The following is a 21,661-nucleotide window of genomic DNA, read 5'->3' as shown; positions in this document are numbered from 1 at the left end:
CTGATGACAACAGGAAGCATCATCAATAGTGTCGTCTGTTGTTTCACCTTATGTCATGTAGCAACATAAGGTGTGAGAAACATTCTTCCTCTGAGGAAAGAGATCAGAGGTACGGCATGAATCTGATGAGATCAATCGAAGTAAAGAATCCCCTTTATTCCCTGGAATACCTGCTAAAGAATGGTGTAATCCTGAAAAGTCTTGAATAACCTTGGATATCAAGGAAAGTCCTCAAAATCGATGAGACACAATGAACACTGAACACTCAATTCTGAGAAACAAACAAAACACAAATAAGCAAAAAGAACTCTGAAAATGGCTAGAATTTCCTGGAAAATTCTGATACTGGAAAATCAGGAATCAGTCAATCAATCTAATAATATACTTCTACACACACACACACACACACACACACACACATACTCTCTCGTCTGTGGTCTTCTTGTGGAAATATCATATGAACATGTAAATTGGCTCCTGTTCAAATAGCCTCTGATGTCATATGTTTACAATAGTCGCTATGGCCACAAGGGCAAATAGACTGTAGCTCTTAACAATTAGGAAAATTAATCAGATAATAATTACTCATGTTATAAATTGGTATTATCATTAGTAGTAGTAGTAGTAAGGCTTACTGTAGGGTAGACAGTAAACAAAGTGACTCCTGCAGTGGCCCTGGCGCCTCAGCACACAGCCTCTCAGTGTCAGTGGAGGCCTCCAGTCAGCCCTGCTGTGTTGGGAGTGGTGCTGCTGGTTTGTACGCTTTATCTTTATCTAAAATACATCAAAACAGCTCCAGTAAAGTCTGTGATGTCTTGAAGATCCTGTGTCTTTGCATGAAAGGATAATATCACCAGGTAATTATGTCCTTTGAAAAGATATTCTCAAGCCAACTAGGGACGGCTTATGTTATGGGCTTTACACCTGAACCTAGTGGACACAGTGTATATAATGGTGACATTTGAGCAGCAGTGTTGGATTGAAAGTGTTTGTAGCATGCTGACCTTAATCCTTTCTGTGTCGAGTTTGCAAGTTCACCATGTGTCTGTGTGTGTTCTGTCCAGGTACACTGGTCTCCCCCATATCAAAACATGTATTAGGTCAATGCTCCTGCCCTTGACCCTTGACCCAACAGGTTCTGCTCCTAATAGTTACGATAAGATAAATACATATTTGCAAATGGGGATTAATAACCAGTAAAGCACAAAGAACTGAGTTCAATCTTGACCTACAAATGTCAGCTAGTTATTTATAATACTCATAATCAAGCTTTTCATTTGATCCATTGCATTTATATTTGATATTAAGGCACTCAATCCTCCTTCAACATGATGTGCATGATCTTTTTTTGGTAAGTTTAGTTTTGGAAGTCAAGCGGCAGCCCCCATGGAAACGAGGTTACACAACCAGACTTTTCAACAGAAGTGATCTTATCTGTCAGTGTTTGTGAGCAGTGTGAGCTGTAACAGCAAGCAGCTGTATGATCGGGTTTGACATTCCCCCCCTTCAACAATGAGCCTCTTGTCAACATCGACCACAGCGCCGCTATGCACTTTTTTTTCCTCCTCCAAACTGCTGGCCTGTGTGAAGCAATGTGGACCTGAAAGGCATTTTTCATGAATGCTCACAAATTACTCATATCACTGAGCGAAGGCACAATTGTATTCTCTTTATGTCTCTGTTGCATGTTTGTGTGCAGCTGGTTTATTATGCATTCTGGGTCCTGCCTTTGTGTGTGTGTGTGTACTGAGTGTGTGCTCCTTCTCCTCTCATCCTGCCTCTGACAGACTCTGGCTGCAGGCTGTGCACTGGGAGCTCCTCCTGTGAGTTCCAGCACAGTGTATTGTGCGGTTGGTGCTGCCTGTCACATGTGGCTCCATGTGAGCGTTAGCAGCAGCAGGAAGGAGACCTGCTCTGTTCTCAGCTGTTCAGGCCAGTACTGAGTGTTGTGTGTGGGTGAGCCCCCCTCCTCCCTCCTCCCTTATTCACTCACTTCATGCCTTTCTGCTCTTCCAGTGCAGCTGACAAAACACATGCAGCAAAGGCCAACGATGTGCCTGTTTTTCGTTACTGATCTATGACTCTATTGTTACTCAAAAAATGTGTTCTTGTGTTATACCGATAATGTAGATACACATTTAATCAATCAATCAATCAATCAATCCATCAATCCATCAATTAATCACAACAATCATATATGTTAAGAAAAAAGAAAAAGAAAAAGAATCAAAAAACAATAAAACTAATTGTGTAATGTAAAAAATTACATAAGCTCTTCTTCTGTTATTGATTACACACACACACACACACACACACACACACACACACACACACACACACACACACACACACACACACACACACCATCTCCCCCTGCTCCGCACACACCTGAGAAGCTTCAATTTGGTTAATCCGTTTGAGCAACACTTAGAGCCTCACAGATGTTGACCGTCTAAAGGTATTACTCTGGCGCCATCTTCTGGCTGCTAGAAGATCGTGAAGAAACCCTGCGGTATCTCACCACTTTGTCCACTAGCGGTCAGTGTGGGTCACACTCAGCGAGAGCGATGTGGTTATAGAAATAAAAAGATCCATCTTGGCTTGAATCGTCCCGTAAAAAGCTGCATCTTCGCTAGACAGGACGAAAAACAAAATAGATTTTAGCAATAAATCTGGGGCATGAAATACAATTTAAGAAAAGCAGGAAAAGTCGTAAAGAAATAATGACAAAAATGCGATTGATTCTTAATTAATGAAACATGTGATGAGTTTATGATTGAATACTTCACTGGCTGTGTTATTTTGATTTGTCATAAGTCATAAGTCATACAATGTTTCACAAGCCAAAATATGTCAATATATATATAATAATACAATATATTTCTTTTTAGCTCAATTTTAGTTAAGTTAAGTTAGTTTGTTTTATCGTAGTTTACAAACGTGTCTGTATTTGTGCTTACTTGTCGTAGACTGATAACCGTCACCTTATGTAACCTGTATAAAAAACCTCTTTTAATTGTTTTATGGAGGCTAAAACTGATGTGCTATCAGTCTGACATAACCATAATGAGCACAAAGGAGCTGCACTCATCAACAGCATGACACAGATTCAAATGCAGTGTCAGCATTTCTGTCCTGTTTTGGCAGGAAATGATGCCATAATAGAAGCATCTTAACACATTATTGTCTGTAAAGTACATTAAAGAATACATGTCAGTGTTTCCGAGGGATGTGACTTGGTTTAATAACACAACTATGACAAGAATGTGGGCGAGATGCAGATGAAATGCTGCTGGTTTCAGTTTCAGCACGAGAGTTATGAAGAGTATTCAACATCTGACTGCAGCAGCTGCTATGGTCTCTCCTCTCTCTCTCTCTCTCTCTCTCTCTCTCTCTCTCTCTCTCTCTCTCTCTCTCTCTCTCTCTCTCTCTCTCTCTCTCTCTCTCTCTCTCTCTCTCTCTCTCTCTCTCTCTCTCTCTCTCTCTCTCTCACTCTCTCTCTGTCTCTCTCTCTCTCTCTCTCTCTCTCTCTCTCTTGCTCTACCATTAGTATTCAAAATCAGGAAGAAGTGTTAACGTCTTTTGTTGTTCTAACCCCACAATAACAAAACAGAAATACAAATGTGGCTGTTAATGTGTTTGTGGTGACATAACAAGCGTGTGTGTGTTCTATTGATCTATCAAAGGGGTTTCAACAGGCGATAGTAAAATGGAAGCAGGTCTGACATCCGGAACTTTTGAATCACCGGGTGTTAAAGGACTTTGGTCACTACAAATTGCCGTGTCTTGTGAGAGATGCTCCTTACCCACAAGTCAACCATTAGGACTGGGACACACACAGGTGACTCGTCTTCTCTCCAGGTAAGGACATGATTATTATGAGTTAATCTTGCAGACAGAGCAGCATAATCTTACCTGCAGTGATATCACAGCGATCACTGCAGATTTAAAGCCTCTGATAATGATTTGCGTCTGAATGTTGTGACTGTGAGTTTATGGAATTAAATGGTTTGCGCTCTAAATGTAGATAATAATAACATTTTTCTTTTATATCGTGGATATGACAGCAGATAACATGTTTTGTAACAATGCACATTAATTCATTATATTATTATATGTGCACGCAGTCACACTGAGCTAAACAACAGTGACGCCTGAGCACAGGACTCCCTAAACATTAACAGAGTCATATGACTTTGTGTGAGAATGTGAGTTACATAATAACTAAATATCACCTGCTGTATGCTTGAACAAATATAATCGTAAACCAAAACCGACTATTAAAGTCCAGATTGAATCATTTAAAGTCCGATTGTGAGAATGTGCCGCTGTGAGCAGTTTGAGAAAGCAGTTTCTGCACATGATGGTGTTTGGAGTTTCACATTTCATGTTTTCAGATTGATCTCATTCAATCATTTTGCACCTTATAATCACACAGTATTGTTATTCAAAATTAAATATTTGGATTTTAAGCAATACAGGCATCCATAATTGTTAATCACTGTGACAAACTGAATGTTCTGGATGTTCAACAGGAGTTATTCCAGTCCAGTTTTTTGAGTTCTCACATGATTCTTATCTCATTCTAGCTGCTGTCAGAGGATCGTCATGGAGGCGTTCGGCCTGAGGAGGAGTCAGTCTTTGAAGAGTCTGTCTGTAGGTCATGAGAGGTCACGGGTGATGCCGGCATCCACTCACCGGGACAGGAAGTCTGTCTCTCAACTGGTGCAACAGTAAGTGTTCTGCACGATTGATACAAATGTAATTTACACCTATCATGTACTTACAAGTGAAGACGAGGATGATGATGATGAGCACCTTTGAGGTTTTGGCCGCACCCTGCAGTAGTCATACTTGAGTGTTAGTAATCATTCTGCTCATAGCTTCACAGCTCATTTGGGGATTTCTGGAAAGGGTCATTGTTGATAAATGTGTTGATAAATGTGTCCACACAGTTACCAAAGCAATACGGACCTCTGGTTTACAGAAGATGTGGAGCGAAAGTTCCAGGTAGAGCACCATTTTAAGTCTTATTGAATAGCAATTACGATCAAATCAATGTATAAAGACTGATCAATACCTCATAGGTGTCAGACAGCCATGTGGACGGCCGATGGAGGAGCAGGTTCACTGGGAATGAGCAGAGTTTCGGTCTGTCCAGGAGTCGCTCCATGGACTTCCTGCCACAAAAGGAGCCGTCTGGCACCAGAGCCCTGTGTGCCATGTTCGAGTCCAGAGCCACCATTCAGTGCCATCATGCCAGTGCAGATCGTGGTGAAACAGGAAGAGAGCGCCCTCTGCAGGACAGGAAAAGTCTGAACAATGTGTGCAGGGACCTAACCAATAAGGTGAGTGTGTGTGTTCATTAGTTCATCCATCATCAGAATTACTAGATTAAACTCCTTTCAGTTGAGTATTAATTCATACTGTAACCTAGCAACCCTGAGAAGACTTAGAATTAGAAGATCAATAATGTTTTGTCTCATGTCACTACAGAGCTTAAAGTGATAATTAAGATACATTATGTTGCTGTGAGTGTTTAGGGTCTCAGTAGGAGCGATCTTTCAGTCTGACGTCTATAAGAGGTCAAACCTAATCTTGACTCTTTACATCAATCTTATAACCCTCCATGCTGCTGACTCACAGGGAGCCGACCATGTGGACGGAGTGAAGGCCATGAATGGGCTCTCAGGGAGTTACGACAGAGCGTCCAAATGCTCACACGGTGAGCAGTGGTCCTGAATTTCAAGTTTGTAGTGACTGAGACCTGATAGGGGTCATGACTGCTTACCAGAGTTCCCTCCCAGCCATGAAGTCATCAGCGTATTTTGGTGCCTCATTGCACAATGAAGCACCAAAATACATACAAACTGTTCTCTATGATGATTAAGCAAAAATTAATGAATGAAGGAAAACACATCCATCAACGGGTGTGAAACCTGACAGTGCTTGAGCCTTACACTTAGTTCTGATTCTATAATTACCCCAGCAAAAATGTTGTCTAGATCTACCGTTTTAAAAGATCAGCCTTGTAAATCCAAACAGAGTTGTTTATAAGCATGTTGATCTGCTCTTTGGCTTGGGGAGCGACAGGGAAGCCGCTAAATAAAGAGCAGGATGTGGATATAGATACATAACTATGTGTTTGTCACCCATGCTTAAGATAGGTGTTGGAGTCGATGTAGGCAGTTGTGACGCAGACCTTGAGACTCTGCGTCCTGGAAGTGATATTGTTCACAGTTGGCTCTTTAACCTTGAGAAGCATCTGGTGCTTGGTTATTGAGCCACAGGCAGGAATGTGGGAATGCCTGTTACCTCCTGAGGTACTTACTTATTTTCATCAAGGAGCAAGGTCATCACAAAGAGCTGCATATGTTCAAAATATGACTTTTTATGGAGATCAACAGTGACAGCATGCAATAAAACATAGATGTAGTAGCAGAACTTGTACCTTCATATCTCTTGATGACTTGTATGTATGTGTATTTTCAAGATCACAGGCTGACACATAAATGGTTCTTGACCTGCTTTAAGCTCTCAAAACGACAACTCCATAGAAAAACCTTCATGTTCTAGGTCAGAATGGAAGAGATGTCAAGCGAGGCAAGAGGATCTCAAGTCCACAAAGATGAGGTCAATATGAAACTATAGTCTGTGAGATGGTTCAGTGAGGAGAGAACCTTGATGGAGTCCATATAAGAACCTAGAAATCTATCACATAATGCTGGATTCATTAGCATGGATGAAAGGACTCATTGAAAATGATTTCACATCACGATGACAACTTGTGAGAAGAGTTAGAATAATTATTGAACGGTGAGTGTGTATCATTTTCCCAAAGCAGGTCCATTACTTATAATCTGTGAGTTTTTCATTGCATTGCCCAGAGACCACCTACTGACACAGATGCCATAGGTCCCTCCCTGTGCCCATTATAGTGGGTGACAATATAGCCATGGGAATGGTGGAATGGTGGGGGGGGGGGGGGTGCCCCCATCTCACAGTGACTAACAGAGCTGATTGACTCAGTGGAGTAGCAGCCGCCAGCCACCCTCCCAAAATAGACAGTCTCTCACTGGGGCAGAGGGTCTGATAAAAATCAGCTGTCACCGAGGCCAGAGGACTAGAAAGAGACAAGCAGTGAGGAAGTCAGAGAGCAGCAGAGACAGACTGACATCACGGGCCCAGAGCCACTTTATACTACGCAGCCGAGAGACAGTGAGTGACTTTAACTTGAATAGACAGAAAACAGATTGTAGTGGATGAGCTGTAATTGTATGTGTTTAACATGACAGGTGTGTGTTGAACATTAGTGATTCTAATCTGCTAGACGTTTTTTTTTTTTTTAAATACAGTATTCAAATTGTTTATATTGTGCCAGTATATTCCTGATTAGTCTCTGAGAAACAAAGAACCTTTTCAAGTAGAAGGATAAAAGTACAGATAATATTATATAACGTTTCATTATGAAGCCATATATCTGTACCCAAGCCTCTACAGTATAGCTGTCATCAGACAAACACAAGACCACAAGTTATAGTGTCATGGCTTTGCTGCAGGCATTCATTAAGTTCGAAGTGGCAGTCATCTCTCAACATGACTCTGAGGACAGCAAACAGGATCAGGACAGGACAGGATCTGTCTTTTTATCAGCATTACAGAAGGGACGATGAACTGCAAAGTAAATGACCATGTTGTTGGTCTTTGTGACGTGCTGTTTGCGGAGTCCGGCCCGCAGCCTGGGAGGTACTGGCCACTTTTGTCATGCTGGTTTTCATTACAGTCTGTGAATGTGGCTAAAAACGCAAACAGCTGACGGAGCTGAAGGTGGTGAGAAAGAACAAATACCATCTGCATCAAGCCATCATTTGTACAGCTGCCAGTGGCCCAAAAGTCCTCACATCGCTGTGCCACGAATAGCTCGCCTTCATTCCAGGAGAATCAGTCCAGATCAAAGACACATCAGTAGAAATCGGTGTCTTCTTCACTCAGAAATTCAGGCAAACAAATCACAGACAGCTGGAATATTTTGTATATAAAGTACAGTGATAACAACTAAAGGAGGATGACCTCTCAGTGTAAAGGGTGAGGATTGTATGGTGCTTGGCTGCCACATTCTGTCTGCTCACCGAGCTATGAAAATGCTTTAAGTCCAGGCTCGTGAGAGGCGCCAGCTCACTGCTGAATCCTTTTGTCCTGGATTCACTGGCCGAAAAGGGAGATGTGTTCAAATCTGGCCATTAGTTACAGCTGGATGACCTGTGCTTCACACTGAGCTGTTGACCTCTGGAACCGTATTGTTCTGGCTGCTGTTATGCTGTTGTTTGAAATATTTGTTTACGATTATGTGTGTACCATAAGGAAACAAAACCATAGCGATCTGGTGATGGTTGATTGGACGATTGTATTTTTTGTCATCAATATGTAACACATTTATAATTACATTTACTAATTTGACATTTTTACCTAAGGAAACGTACATGTGAAACATAGAAATCAGGTGTGTAGTTTGGTAATCATAACTTCAACGCTTAATTCCCTTAAAATCCCATCATGAACCCAGTCTTCATAACAATAAAAACTTATTCACCACAATGTAACTGCATTATTCTATATATATTTAATTTTCATAATGGAATACAATATGTCCCCTTAAAATGACACTCCGAGCTGGGATCATTTCCACAGTTTTCACGGGGTCAGGCAGTGGCATTCCTGTGGTCAGGTGTTGATGGTTTGATGGCACAGAGCTCAAACAAACAATGTGCAAACACTCTGTGTCACTCCAGCTGAGCTAGCAGTTGTTTTAGCTGAGGATCCAGACAGCGGTCAGCCTGTGTGGGCTGATCTTGTCACTTACTGTGATCAAAACCTCTGTCACCTCCTCATTGTTGTTTGCTTTTAGTGAACTACGTATTTTTATTTACCCAACAGAACACAAAGATATTTAAAGCTACATTTGCTGTCAGGGAGCCACATAGGCTGCAGGCGACATTGTTTCCACAAGTTGTTGGAGCAAGAACAGTAAAGTGATAAGGCAGATTCCACTCTATTAATACAAAACTCTTCACACTGCTACAAATACATACACACAAATATTTATACAAATGTGTGTTAAAGTACTTATACAAGGAAAACTGATAAAGAAGGTTAGATTTATTTAAACCTTTAATACTTTTACTTTACACTGAATTTAGCTTTCATTCATTTGAATTTTGGCCACTTAAAAGAATTTTTAGTGTTCAATCATCAATTTTGTTTTAAGTGAAAACTATGAAGACCTTTTTTCAAATTGTTTCACTCTTTAGGCTCCAAATGAAAGCCAAATTCATCAAAAAAAAAGATTTCAGACTCTCGCTGGTTAAACAAGAGTGACACCTCCCCGACATGTATTAGATTGATTTTCTTTGCTCTTTTGCAGATAATCTAAATATTCCATCGCCGACAAAGGGAGGCACCTCGATAACACAAGTCAGAAATAGGACACCAGCGTTGGCTTCAGTGAGAGACAGATCCGCTCTCTATCTGTCAAGAGCAGCAGCACCAACCGAGTCCACAGCAGGATCAACACAACCGGTGAGTGCCTGAAATTCCTTCCATTCTTCCCCACATACTGAGGGTCAAGGACTCCAAGAGGGAATGACCACTATGTGCCAGCTATGCAACATTTTATGATCAAGTATACTGAGCAGTACTGTGGGAATATAATTACTATTACTGATGTTGTAAATTTGATCTGAATTAAAGTTTGTTTTTTTATTCTATAGGATTTCAAAGGTTCTCCAGGACAGAAGGCTAAAAACAACAAGGTACAACACATTTGACTTCTTTGCCCCATAAATAATGTGACGCTATAATGTGAGTGCTGTGTAGTTCTGTTGTTTTCTCTTGCATGTTATTAACTTATATTTGTTGACCAGGGGCACAAAAAGCAACATTAATATTCACAGTCAATACACTCTTCCTCCACAGCAAGACATGAGGGAAGCACTTCACATTTCAAATGATGGATTTATAGATTTATATTGACAGAAACAAAGCTTCCTGTCATTTTACCTCATTTGTATGGTGTCATATAGCTGAAGTATGTGGTGAACAGTGTAAAAGTTGAAATGCCGATGGGAATGCAACCAGCAAGACGTCTCTGAACCGCCCTGATAAAAGCTTTTCTGTGTGGTCACTCAAATATTTCCTTTCCTTGCTACATTCACCGTCTGCCTACTAACAGTCATGAAGTGGTTTGTTAACTCTAGAAGTGTGATAGAGGAGTGTTTTCTGTGAAAAACATCAAGCCAACAAACAAAGGTAATTATGGCTTTACTTGCTTGCTGCATGTCAGTCTGTAATATTGACAAATACTGTTATTAGAACTGAACGCTGACATCATTAATCCCAACTGTTTCTCATTTAAAGATGGCTGATGCAGCAAGGCAAATCACAGTTTCACCGGCACTTCACGATGAAGATGACCTGCCTCTTCCTCCACCTCCCCCCATACCACCCAGACCCATCGATTACGAAGGGCCTTCCACACTGCCTCTGCCTCCGCCCAAGGAAACCTTCTCAGGGTTCTACCAGCAGCGGCAGAAGAGTGAGCTGAAGAGGCTCTTTAAACACATTCACCCAGATCTGAGGGCAAGTCTTGATGATGTTGCGGATGATGACATCATGAAGGCAGTGCAATCGGAAAGCACTCAGACCACAGACGCAGCTGAAGTGCAGTCCATGAGGTGGATCTTTGAGAACTGGACCCTGGACAATATTGGGGATCCTCACGAAACCAGAAAGCTGTTGGATGAGGAGGATTGTAAAGGTGGAGATGTCAGAGGCACATCTTCCATGTTTGAGCACATCGATACCATGCAACAGGCATTTGCAAAAAGACAGATGTCTGTCAGAGGGGATGTCAGAACTTCAACGTGGTTGTTTGAGACCCAGCCCATAGATTCCCTTAACAAAACAATAAGAGAAGAAGGTGAACTGGTTGAAGCAGTGCTGAAAGAACCCATCAAGCCCGGAGATGTGAAAGGTACTCGGCTGCTTTTTGAGTCAAAGCCCCTCAGTGACTTGGGGCGCTGTAACTCCATAGAGGACCGTGACTTCTTGAAATTGAAGTCTGAGGTCCAAGAGCAGAAGGGAGACGTCCAGAAAACGGTGAGACTCTTCCAGGTAGACCCTCACTGTGCTATCAGAGATAAGAGTGGCAACATCCACGCAGTCAAATCCATCTGCAGGGAGGAGATCAACAGCAGCAATGTCAACACTGCACGTTGGCTGTTTGAAACCCAGCCGTTGGACCTTATAAATAGGGGAAGTGCAGGAGTGCGAATTATTCGGGGGATTTCACTTGAAGAAGGGCCCAGAGGTGGAGTTGACAAGAAGAAGTGGATGTTTGAAACTCAGTCATTTGACACAATACAAGAGGTCTTGGAAGAGGACAAGTTTGAAGGAACCGTGGCTGACGTAGGGCACAAGACGAAGCTGTTTGAGATGCAACCCCTGGCATCACTGAAAGGAGACGCAGCAGAAAAGGTTTTGGAAAAAGAAGAAGTAATTGGTGGAAATGTTAAAACTTCTCTGTGGTTGTTTGAAACTCAACCCATGGATACGCTGAAGGAAAGCTATGAAGTTGGCCAGTTGAAGAAAATCGCCCTTTCTGCTGATGAACAAGGAGAAGTAAAAGGTAAAAAACAAATGTTTGAGAATTACAGCATTAAGGACACTGCCTCCTTCAAGCGCCAAGAGATTGAAAGGGGTGATGTCAAGGGATTCAAACATCTTTTTGAAACAATCCCCCTGAACAAAATTGTCCATTCTGACGAGGACGGCGGTGAGAAGAATGGCAAGGAAAATGATATCGCGGGAGGAAATGTGAAGGGGAACAAATCATTGTTTGAGACGACTCCACTATACGCTATTAAGGACAGTTCTGGAAATCTCCATGAGGTCACAACAGTCAGCCGAGAGGAATGCATCAAAGGGAAGGTCCAAAACTATAAGTGGATGTTTGAGACAAAGCCACTGGATGAGCTTGCTGAGGGAAAAGGCAATGTGGAAGTAATCCAAGGTATCACTAGACAGGAGGATACGATGGGTGACGTAAAGATGGCAAAGTGGCTTTTCGAAACCCAGACAATAGATGGAATCCACACTAAGTTCAATCAGTCAGAACAGAATCCCTCAGTAACAGACGAGCATCATAAAGGTGATGTTAAGACATGCAAGTGGTTATTTGAGACTCAACCAATGGACATTTTGTACGACAAATCTGAAAAAGTGACTGATAAGGAAACAGATGTCAAAACCGATGTCAAGTCCATTACTTGGCTTTTTGAGTCACAGCCTCTAGACAGCATGAAAGACAGCGCAGAGTACAATTTGAGTTTATGCAGCACCATACAGGACTCTGCCAAGTCAGAGGTTGGTGTCAAAACAGTCAAACATCTTTTTGAGACAGAAACCTTAGACAAGATAAGCAAGAATGCAAATTCTGAACAAGATGTGAGATGCGTCAGCCAGGTGGACATTCAGTCAGGAGAAGTCTCACGAGTCAAAGAGCTTTTTGAATCCCAGTCGCTTGATGAAATTGCATCAGAAATGGTGACAACGACGTCTGAAGAAAAGAACCAAGATGAACATATTCAAGAAGGATCAGTGAATAAGTTCACTTGGATGTTTGAAAACTGTCCCATGAAAACAATTAATGAGGACAAAGAGGATAAAAGCACACACAGGATCAGTAAGGCTGTGAGTGGAGATGTACACAACAAGAAGTTTGTGTTTGAAACCTCGTCACTGGACAAGATCCATGACCAGTCCAATGACCAGGAGTCGACTTGTGAGGAACAGCCTATGGGCAATGTTGATGTGAAATCAAGCACCATGATGTTTGAATCTCTGCCTCTGTATGCCATCAGAGACAAAGAGGGGCAGTTCCATGAGGTCACTACAGTAAAAAAAGAGGAGGTCGTAAGTGGAGATGTAGGTGGAGCAAGGTGGATGTTTGAAACCAAACCCCTGGATGCCATCAAGGCAGAAAATGAAGTTTATGTGATCCGAGCTGTCACACAGGAAGATGTCAAGAAAGGAGATGTAAAGTCAGCCAGATGGAAATTTGAGACACAACCTATGGATTCCTTTACAAGTCCTGACGAACCCTCTGTCAAGGTCATGGAAGATTTTGGAAGCAGTAATGTGCAGCTCAATAAACAGATGTTTGAATCCGAGCAGCCATGCAAGAAGTTTGGGAGAATGGTTAGTGTCACTGATGTCCACCAAGGTGATGTCAGGACTTCCACCTGGCTTTTTGAGAATCAAACCATCGACAGCCTGAAAGGGGAACCTCAGGAGCAAACTACAGTAAATGCTGTCCATAGGGAGGACAACCACAAAGGAGACGTGAAGCGCTGCACTTGGCTGTTTGAATCTCAGCCACTGGACAAGATTAAAGAGCCCGATGATACCTCAGTGCAAAGTGTTGAGAATGAGATACCAAAGGCTGATGTGAAGTGCACTACCTGGCTATTTGAGACCACCCCATTGGACAAAATCATTGTCAACAGTGTTGTTGACACTCTGTCCTACTTCCATCAAATGGAGTTTATTAAGTCAAGCGGAATCCTAATTGAAGCAACTGAAAGTAATAATGTTAACATGGCAAAATATCTGCTTACAAGCGAAGAGGGTGTACAGATCCAGAACGAGGAGGTTACCGGGGGTAACATCAGAAATATCATGTTACAACTGTTACTTGAACCAACTCTGAAGCCCCAAGTTACTCTGCTGAGAGAGGTGGAGAAGGGTAAAGTGAGCACCACTGTTGTAGAGCTTCCTGTCTACCAGACAGCATCAGGTACCAAGCTGGACAATGATCAAAGACTACAAAACATTGTCCAGTTGATTGATGAAATACTTGTGCAAGGTAGAAACATGAAAAGAGGACTCATAATGCAAGAGTCTGCTGGGGGACATGCAGAGTTGTCCTTTTACTCGCTGATCTGCCAATCTGAAACCAAAATGGAGAGTCACATTATTGAAAGGGGAGACGTAAAGTCAACAATCGGAAATCTCTTAGCTACTGCCAACGGTCAACAACAACAAAAGACTGCAGCCTGTAGAGTATATGAAAATGAAAAAGGAAATGTGAACTTGTTTAAAAGTTGCATTGAGAAAGGAAATTTGGAATTCCTGAAAAGTCTCCATACTGAGGAATCAGGAGATGAAGTTGATTGCAGTGTTTTGGAAAAAGACCAGATTGAAATAGTGCAAGGTGATGTGAAAGAAGCAATGAGAAGTCTCTACCAGCAGAAGGAGCAGGTAGAGAAAACCATTTCTGATGTTTTGCCAGGTGATGTAAAAAACACCAAAAAAGTATTTTCATCTGAGTGCTCTTTCAGTGTGGAGAACTGCATTCCAAAGGAAGAAATCATACCTGGAGATGTTTTAACAGCAAAGCAACAACTGGCGGTAAAGCAAGCTACTGCAGTGGAAAAAGAGGAAATAGTGGCTGGTGACATCAAGGCAACAATGGAGTCACTGGAACGTGCAAAGCAACACAGCATGGCTGTAGAGCGTGAGATCATAAAACCTGGAACGATATATGACATGGACTTGTCAGGCGAAGGTCCTGAGACAGAAGGAAACCAAGCACAGAAAGAAGTTATCATATCTGGAGATGTGAAAGCAGCTAAAAAGTCCCTTGAAATGGCCAAGAAGCAAAGCATGCATGTGGAGCGTGAGGCCATTACTCCTGGAAAAATATACAACGTCACTGTCTCAGCAGAAGAGGAGCGTTCTGTAGCAGTGATGCAGTCTTCTTCATCATCATCATCTTCTTCCTCCACTAGAAGCCATCAAAGCACGACTTTTTCAAAGGTCAGTGATGCAGTGAAAGATCAGCAAAGCCATGTTATATTTGAGGCTTGTCAAGAGAGTAAAAAGTCACAAAATGCAGTTATAGTCAGTAACTGTGCACCCGCACCACTGCGACAGTGTGTAAGCTCTGAGTGTAATGGTCAGATGACAGAAGCTGAGACAGAAGAAATGATCAGAGGAGATGTGAAGGCAGCAATTAAGTCCCTGCAGAGTGCAGCAACAGAACAGAAGTACTTAGATAAAGAAGACGTTGTGAGAGGCAATATGCAACAGGCACTGCAGTCTCTTGAGAAGTCCAGTGTAAATGTATCCAAAGGAGACTTTAAAGCTGCAATGTTATACAGGAATTCAGGCAGGAGTTGTTCAGGACAGAGCAAAACCATTGACAAGGAGTGTGGTGAGGTATCTGACGCAAAACTGTCTCCTTCAATTTCAGTAACCAGTGAAGGACAACCATCCATTGCAACAAACAACTCAACTCCCAACCCTGTAGCAAATGGAAACTCTAAAGCGTCTACTTCTGAAATTATAAATGCACCTCCACTCCCTCATAAAAGTAGTGGGAAGCCACAAGACCAGAAGCCGGCTTTGCCACCCAAGCCACAATGGACACAGTCAATAATTGTAGATGAGCAAAATGTTCTACAGCCGTCTGCTGCTGAAGGTCCCAATCCCAGTGTAGACTGTGTGAAGCGTGCAGTGATTCTTCCAAAAGGAAAACAGCGCAAACCTCTGCCTGCCACAGAGAAACTACAAGAAAACAAGGCACACAGCAAACAGACTATACAAGAGAAACAGTATGTACAGAGTTCTTGCCATCCATGTGTTCAGAAAAAAGTGCAAGATACTCATCACATTAGTTCAACTAGTAAATGTCTACTAACATCAAATCAGGAGACAAAACAATCAGAACAATCGACAGAGAAAAGGGCTGATTACCAAACTGACAAGAACATAATGACAAACAACACAGGAATGGACAGAAACATGACACAGAAAATCAATGCTGCTGAGGAGATTCAGATGTGTCTTCAGCATTATGCAGAGGACGGTAAACATGAGATGAATATGAGCTTGCAGGCCGCTCTACAGAACTTTGAAAGAAAGGAAAGTGACAATCGGGATAAAAGAGTTCCTGTTTTGTCCAAAAAGGTGAAGGTAGTAAACGGTTCTGTGAACAAACATCAACAATCTGACAAAACCCCTGCACAACCGTGTAAAGCAGAGCCCAACATTCCCAAGAACCCCCACAGACACAATGATAGCCAAACATCAGCAACCGACATTCCAGTTAATGCATCTGATATCCGAAAAAGTCACCTTAATGAAAAGCAACAAAAAGTTGAGGATAAAGTTGTTTTAAGGAAGAAGAAAGTGAAGGAGACAGAGGATGAAAGACGACAGAGACTCTCTGTCCACAAAGAGGAAATCATGAAAGGAAACGTGGGGGCAGCAATGGAGATTTTTGAAAATCTAAGGAAACGAGAGGAACTCAAGGAACTCCTCTCACAAGTGCAGGAGGTAGAAGGAGAGACCAGCAATGTAGATGTTAGCTCCTTGAAGACAATTTATGAGAATGTGCCTGCTTGGGTAGTTACACCAAGCAGAGGTGCTAAGCAAATCAAAATGGAGGAAAAGAAAGTTAAAGTAGAGAAAGAAGTAGAGGCACAGGACGATGATCTTGAAAGCATCTCCTCGGTGGAGATGGCGTTTGAAGATCTGGAGAAGGCGAGCAAGGACATTCTGAGCCTGAAGGAACAGACTTTAGCCAAACTCCTTGACATTGAAGAGGCAATTAAAAAGGCTTTGTACTCTGTCTCCAATCTGAAATCGGAGACTGACATTGCAGGGCTGTCAGGGCTTTTTGATGAATCTTTAAAGGATGAACAAAACTGTCAAGCTGTCAACAACATCAGGAAAATAAGTATAGTGTCTGCCAAAGCCAAGTCAGATGCCAAAGAGAAACAATCTCAAACAAGTTCATATTCAAGTGCCTCAAAACAACCAGAAGGTGCAGGCAGACAAGTGCACAATAAACCAATAATGAGGCAGAGCAGCTCTCAGTCCTCCCCATCATTCATCTCCATTCACTCAGCTGCCAGAAAACCCAGCCAACAGCAGAAATCACCTGATGCCACACTCCAGACCAAAATAGACCAGCGTTCTAAAAATTGCCACAACGATATTAGCCAGAGCCAGCAGTCCTCAAACAGCGGTCACGATCCTGCGCAACGCAAAGTCAGTGTACTGGAGGTGAAAACCGTTCCAGAGGTGCCTGCAGGAATCTTTGGCACAAAGACCGTCAGTGAGACGTATGAAGAGACCGACCGCTTTGGAAACATGTTCGTCTCCTCCACGACCTCCACAGTCGTCACCAAGCAGGCTGACAGCAACGCATCTGCATTGTTTGAGGTTGTCGGGAGTCCATCCAGATATGAAGTGATGACATCGCCACTGATGCGGAGATCTGCTCGGCCTTTTGCAGATAATAAGTTGACGAATGCAAAAGAGGGAGCTGTGTTTGTAACATTCAGCAAACCGACTGACAAACACTAAAATGACAACTTTTCTTTGGTTTTTATGTAACTAATAATTACATTTCTGTATCATCACACTATGAAATTGAAACATTGTTGGCTTTTAATTACTTAATGTTTGTTTTATGGATTTTTTTACTGTAATGACATAGTATTAAATGATTTTATTAAGATTGACACATTCTGTTGTATAATAATCAAATAAAATGTAATTTAAGGGAATTATTTCTGTTCTGAATTCACTTGCATTATTTCACAACCTAAAAAGTTAAAATCATCAAATTCCATGAAAAACAATTAATTGTTTACAATATCAAATATTTAAATTTTTAATTAAAACTAAGAACCAGTAATAAAAAAATAATAATTTCATCACCAATATGGGGAAGATGTAAGAGAGCTGTTATTATATGAAACGTTTCCTGAGACCTTCATGCCTTTACAAAGTCACAAGTCTGAATGAAATGTATGTTTCATTATCATAGTTTCTGTCAACTGCCAAGGAAATGTGCTCTGCCTGTTTGACTCCCGTCTACCCGATGGAAAAAATGGTGGCCAATAAACTGATCCTGCACAGCAACTGTTTCTGTTGTAAACACTGTTTGAAGAAGCTCAGGTAAGGTTCCATCCATTCCATTGATTCAGATGTATTCATTCCATTTAGTAGTACAACTTACCAAGATCAATAAATCAAATTAAATGGGATGATTTTTAAATTGGCAATTATTTCCTAACTCTAAACTTTCGGGAATGACTAAAGTATTGACAACAGATGAATAACTATAACAAAAACATAAACGATTAAACAATATCAAATTTATAACAAAATCTGTTTTGTTTCATTGCAGCATTCACAATTACTCATCTCTTTATGGGGAGTTCTACTGCATTTCGCACTACCAACAGCTTTTTAAGAGAAAAGGAAATTATGATGAGGGATTTGGCCACGCGCAACATAAAGATCGATGGCTTCAGAAAACAAATGGGATGGATGAGCCAGATGCCAAGTTGATTGCAAAAAATACAAAGCGCCAATCAAGGAGCTTTGATGGCTCTAGAGGAGAGACCTCGTCTGGTGTATCTGCTCAACAAACAAGGGACCCCGGGTCAAACAGCAGTGCTGATGTTAAAGGTAAACTGAAGCTGAGCTGGCCACCAGACAAGAAAAATACAGGAGTGAAATATGCAACAACTACAGCTCAGAAAAACCATACACCTGACGTAGGCAAAGCCACCATGTTTAGTGTGAGCGTTTCACAGCATCAGCAAAGTGACAGCAAGCAGCTAATGATCAGCCTGGGAAAAGACACCGAGGACAAAGTGAAGAGACTGGCAAGCTCCTTCATGTCGAGGGTGAAGGGACGATCTAAGACCACAGATATGAACTTATCTGATAGTTTACCATCAGAGAAAACAAAATCTGGGAGTGTTCCAACCAAAGCAACTATTTTCCAAGACAGCCGCTCATCGAAAGTAATTATTTCCTCATCCTGCATAGAAAATGGCTTTTCTGTCACACAGAAATCCACCAAAATAACAAACTACAACTCAACAGCTAAGAGGCAGGAAGCTTCAACTCCAAGTAAAGCAAAGAAATATGTGCGGTTTGCTCCAGATGTGGATGTTGCTCAGGATGACCGGTCCTCTCAGTTGTGTTTCGGAGCTGGAAATGAAGACTGGCAGAAGCAAGATCAAGGTGAACAATGCCAAGGGAATACATTCCAAAATATAGAAGAGAGCAGTGAAAAACAGGACAATCTTTTGTCACCTGAGCTCAAGAACAAGCAGGTTGAAAGCGAAGCAACGCCTGAATCACCTGAATCACCTGAATTTGGATGGCATGAAAAAACAATCCAAACATCAAACCCACTGCATGATGGTGAAGTGGAGAGTGGTCATGAGATCTCACAAACTGATGACAAAGACTGTAACATGATTCTGAATGGACATGAAGAACAGGGTGACGAATCACTGAGTGAAAATCTTAAATTAACTGAGCCTTCAATTCACGAATTTGTGAGACAAAAAGAGGCGCCCAATAAAACTGAGGTCGATCCAGGAAACTCAGTCAAACCACATGATTCAGAAAATCCAAGTCCAGCAGAGCAAATGAGCAGAGAGGAGGGGAACAATGAAAAGAATGAAAGTCAGTATGAAAAGGTGGAATTAGCAAATGAGCAAGAAAACAGTGCTGCTGTGAAGACGGCTGGTACAAAAAACAATTCTGTTAAACAGCCTGAGAGAACGAGAGGAAAACTGGGATCGTGGTCCAAAGGAAAGAGTCCATTTTCAAAGCTGTTCATATCAGGCGGCAATGAAAAAACAACTGCAGAACCAAAAGACGACAAGAAGGCCGAAACCAAATCCCGTGGACTCTTAGGAAGGCTGCTTCAGTCGTCCTCAGAGAAAACTGAAGACACCAAGAAAGTGGACAAAACAAGTGACATCCCACAAGAACATCACGATGACAAAACTCCTAAGGACGAACAAAAGCCTGCAACAGAGGAAAGGCAAAAGGAAAGTGAGACATCTCAAGTCCAACATCTAGAACAGGAAACTAGCCCTAAGACTGTCTACTCACAGTCTGTAGACCATATGGACATAAGTATATCTACAGAAATAGGTCATAGCCTAACTGTTGTGGAAACCATCTTAACATCTCAAGCACAAATGGATGTAACTCCAGCTGATAATCGTGAATCAAAAGTACAGAGCAGTGAGGCTGAGGGTCTATGTGTCTTTGATACTGGCATAACAGACTCCAAAGAACTTCCCATCACTGAGCAATCACTGAACCAAATGCCTGACAGTTCAACCAATCAGTTGATGGATGGGTTCAACATCTTTGGAGATAATGGGGCTTCAACCCCGCTGATTGTTCAGGCCAATAACGATGACCAGAGGCCAAATGAACTTGTTGAAGCACCAGAGTCCGGAGAAAGAAACAACCATCTCAAGCAAGAACCTCAAGAACCTCTATTTATGTCTGAAGATGTTTCTGCTGATGGTTTTATAGCGCTTGACACCCAAACCATTTCTTATGAAGATCAAGACCTGTTTGGCATGACAGATCAGCTCATTGTTCCTGATCCAGCTCCTGTGAATCAAGATGAGAGTCAAGCTCCAAGTCCTTCCACTTTCATTACAAACAATCAGACAGCAGAACAGGAAGCCATCTTTGATATATTCAGCTCAGACAGCATTCTGTTCACTCAGCCGCCTGCTGTTAATGTGTCTGATCAAGCTGGAACACATGTGTCTGCAGACATTCAGCCATTTACTTTCCCTGATGATGTCTTTGGAATTACAGACATCTCAAGCAGTGCAGGTGTGTTCACAGCACCAACAAGCAGTCAAGACGTCTCCAATTCACTGACTGACTTCCTGGCTTTAGATTCATCTTCAATATCGGCTCACACAGATCCCTTTGATCACAAAATATTTACATCAGAAACACAAAGTTTTCCTTCAGGGTCTGTAGAAAGCAATACTGAGCAAGCAGCAAACAATGGTGTCACAGACAACAGCTGGATGGATGACTTGTTTGGGTAAATGCAGTCTGAGTTTACATGAATTAACTCAACTTTTTAAATAATCATCACTCACTAACAAATGCAGATTCTGACCCTTAATCAAGTCTACCAGCTTCATGTATGATTTTTTGTGTCATTATATACTGACTAAGACTGAGAAGTGACCTTAGGTTTGGGAATTTCACATGTGAATTTGAAATACTGAGATTTCAACCTGTTTTCAACCAAAATCAACTGGAAATGTGTGTTGGGCTCTGAAAGCATGGCAAAATAAGTCAGAACACCCATTAGAATCATGAAAATTAAATAAAATGTAAAAATGATCTCTTTTCGTTGAGTCTTTTCATGTTGGTGTGTAAACTATGACCGAGGCCTCGGACACACTGAGCTTTGTGTTTACAGTCTCAGAAGAAATATGAAGGGTTCTTCTTTGTTTACTTTTGCAGCTTTTTAGATGACAAACTGCAAATGCTGTATATGAATGCTTTGATAAATGAATATGAATATCCGCAAATAATCATGACAAACACTGTACAGAAAAGACATGACAACTCCACAGTGCTGCTGAGAAAAAATAATCAACATTTTAAAGATTTTCTTCTAATACTGCCATGAGGAAAAAGTTTGTAACTTCTGATGAATAAATTCGAATTCCGAAGACATTTTAGATGAGTGGAAAAGAAACACTGTAATTAAGTACTTCGGTTTTGTTTTCTT

At 41.6% G+C, this 21,661-nt stretch overlaps 2 protein-coding genes across 4 annotated transcripts; both read left to right on the top strand.

Annotated features, from left to right (window-relative positions):
* Positions 1–3,564: 3,564 nt before the first annotated feature.
* xirp1 (xin actin binding repeat containing 1) lies at positions 3,565–17,986 on the top strand. 3 transcript variants are annotated; one of them, XM_076162143.1, is made up of 8 exons: positions 3,565–3,861; positions 4,590–4,733; positions 4,956–5,010; positions 5,088–5,348; positions 5,647–5,725; positions 9,422–9,576; positions 9,768–9,809; positions 10,414–17,623. In XM_076162143.1, exons 1-8 carry the CDS (start codon positions 3,710–3,712, stop codon positions 17,428–17,430), a joined length of 7,905 nt encoding a protein of 2,634 aa, XP_076018258.1. In that variant the 5' UTR covers positions 3,565–3,709; the 3' UTR covers positions 17,431–17,623. The 3 variants fall into 3 exon arrangements, with proteins under 3 accessions (XP_076018258.1, XP_076018257.1, XP_076018256.1); XM_076162142.1 differs by lacking the exons at positions 3,565–3,861; positions 4,590–4,733; positions 4,956–5,010; ... (2 more) ...; positions 9,422–9,576; positions 9,768–9,809 and adding an exon at positions 17,897–17,986 and having other exon boundaries at positions 9,820–17,456; XM_076162141.1 differs by lacking the exons at positions 3,565–3,861; positions 4,590–4,733; positions 4,956–5,010; ... (2 more) ...; positions 9,422–9,576; positions 9,768–9,809 and adding an exon at positions 9,820–10,305 and having other exon boundaries at positions 10,414–17,622.
* Positions 17,918–21,589, top strand: LOC143010025 (uncharacterized). The gene is made up of 2 exons (XM_076162144.1): positions 17,918–18,027; positions 18,260–21,589. The coding sequence occupies exons 1-2, from the start codon at positions 17,918–17,920 to the stop codon at positions 20,961–20,963; spliced, it is 2,814 nt and encodes a 937-aa protein (XP_076018259.1). The 3' UTR covers positions 20,964–21,589.
* Positions 21,590–21,661: the final 72 nt, after the last annotated feature.

The sequence above is a fragment of the Genypterus blacodes genome, unplaced genomic scaffold (assembly GCF_046128005.1).
Source record: "Genypterus blacodes isolate CSIRO-AG114 ecotype Tasmania unplaced genomic scaffold, CSIRO-AGI_Gbla_v1 ptg000120l_1, whole genome shotgun sequence".
NCBI lineage: Eukaryota > Metazoa > Chordata > Actinopteri > Ophidiiformes > Ophidiidae > Genypterus > Genypterus blacodes.
Note: the sequence above shows the minus strand (reverse complement) of the source record. Positions and strands in the feature narration are given on the sequence as shown.

What these genes read in the sequence shown, in the direction of transcription:
- xirp1 (XM_076162143.1), top strand. Translation starts at nt 3,710, where the DNA reads ATGGAAGCAGGTCTGACATCCGGAACTTTTGAATCACCGGGTGTTAAA. An exon ending in GTCTCTCAACTGGTGCAACA is followed by an intron (nt 4,734 to 4,955) that starts GTAAGTGTTCTG and finishes GTGTCCACACAG; the next exon opens with TTACCAAAGCAATACGGACC. An exon ending in AGCGTCCAAATGCTCACACG is followed by an intron (nt 5,726 to 9,421) that starts GTGAGCAGTGGT and finishes GCTCTTTTGCAG; the next exon opens with ATAATCTAAATATTCCATCG.
- LOC143010025 (XM_076162144.1), top strand. Translation starts at nt 17,918, where the DNA reads ATGTGCTCTGCCTGTTTGACTCCCGTCTACCCGATGGAAAAAATGGTG. An exon ending in CACTGTTTGAAGAAGCTCAG is followed by an intron (nt 18,028 to 18,259) that starts GTAAGGTTCCAT and finishes GTTTCATTGCAG; the next exon opens with CATTCACAATTACTCATCTC.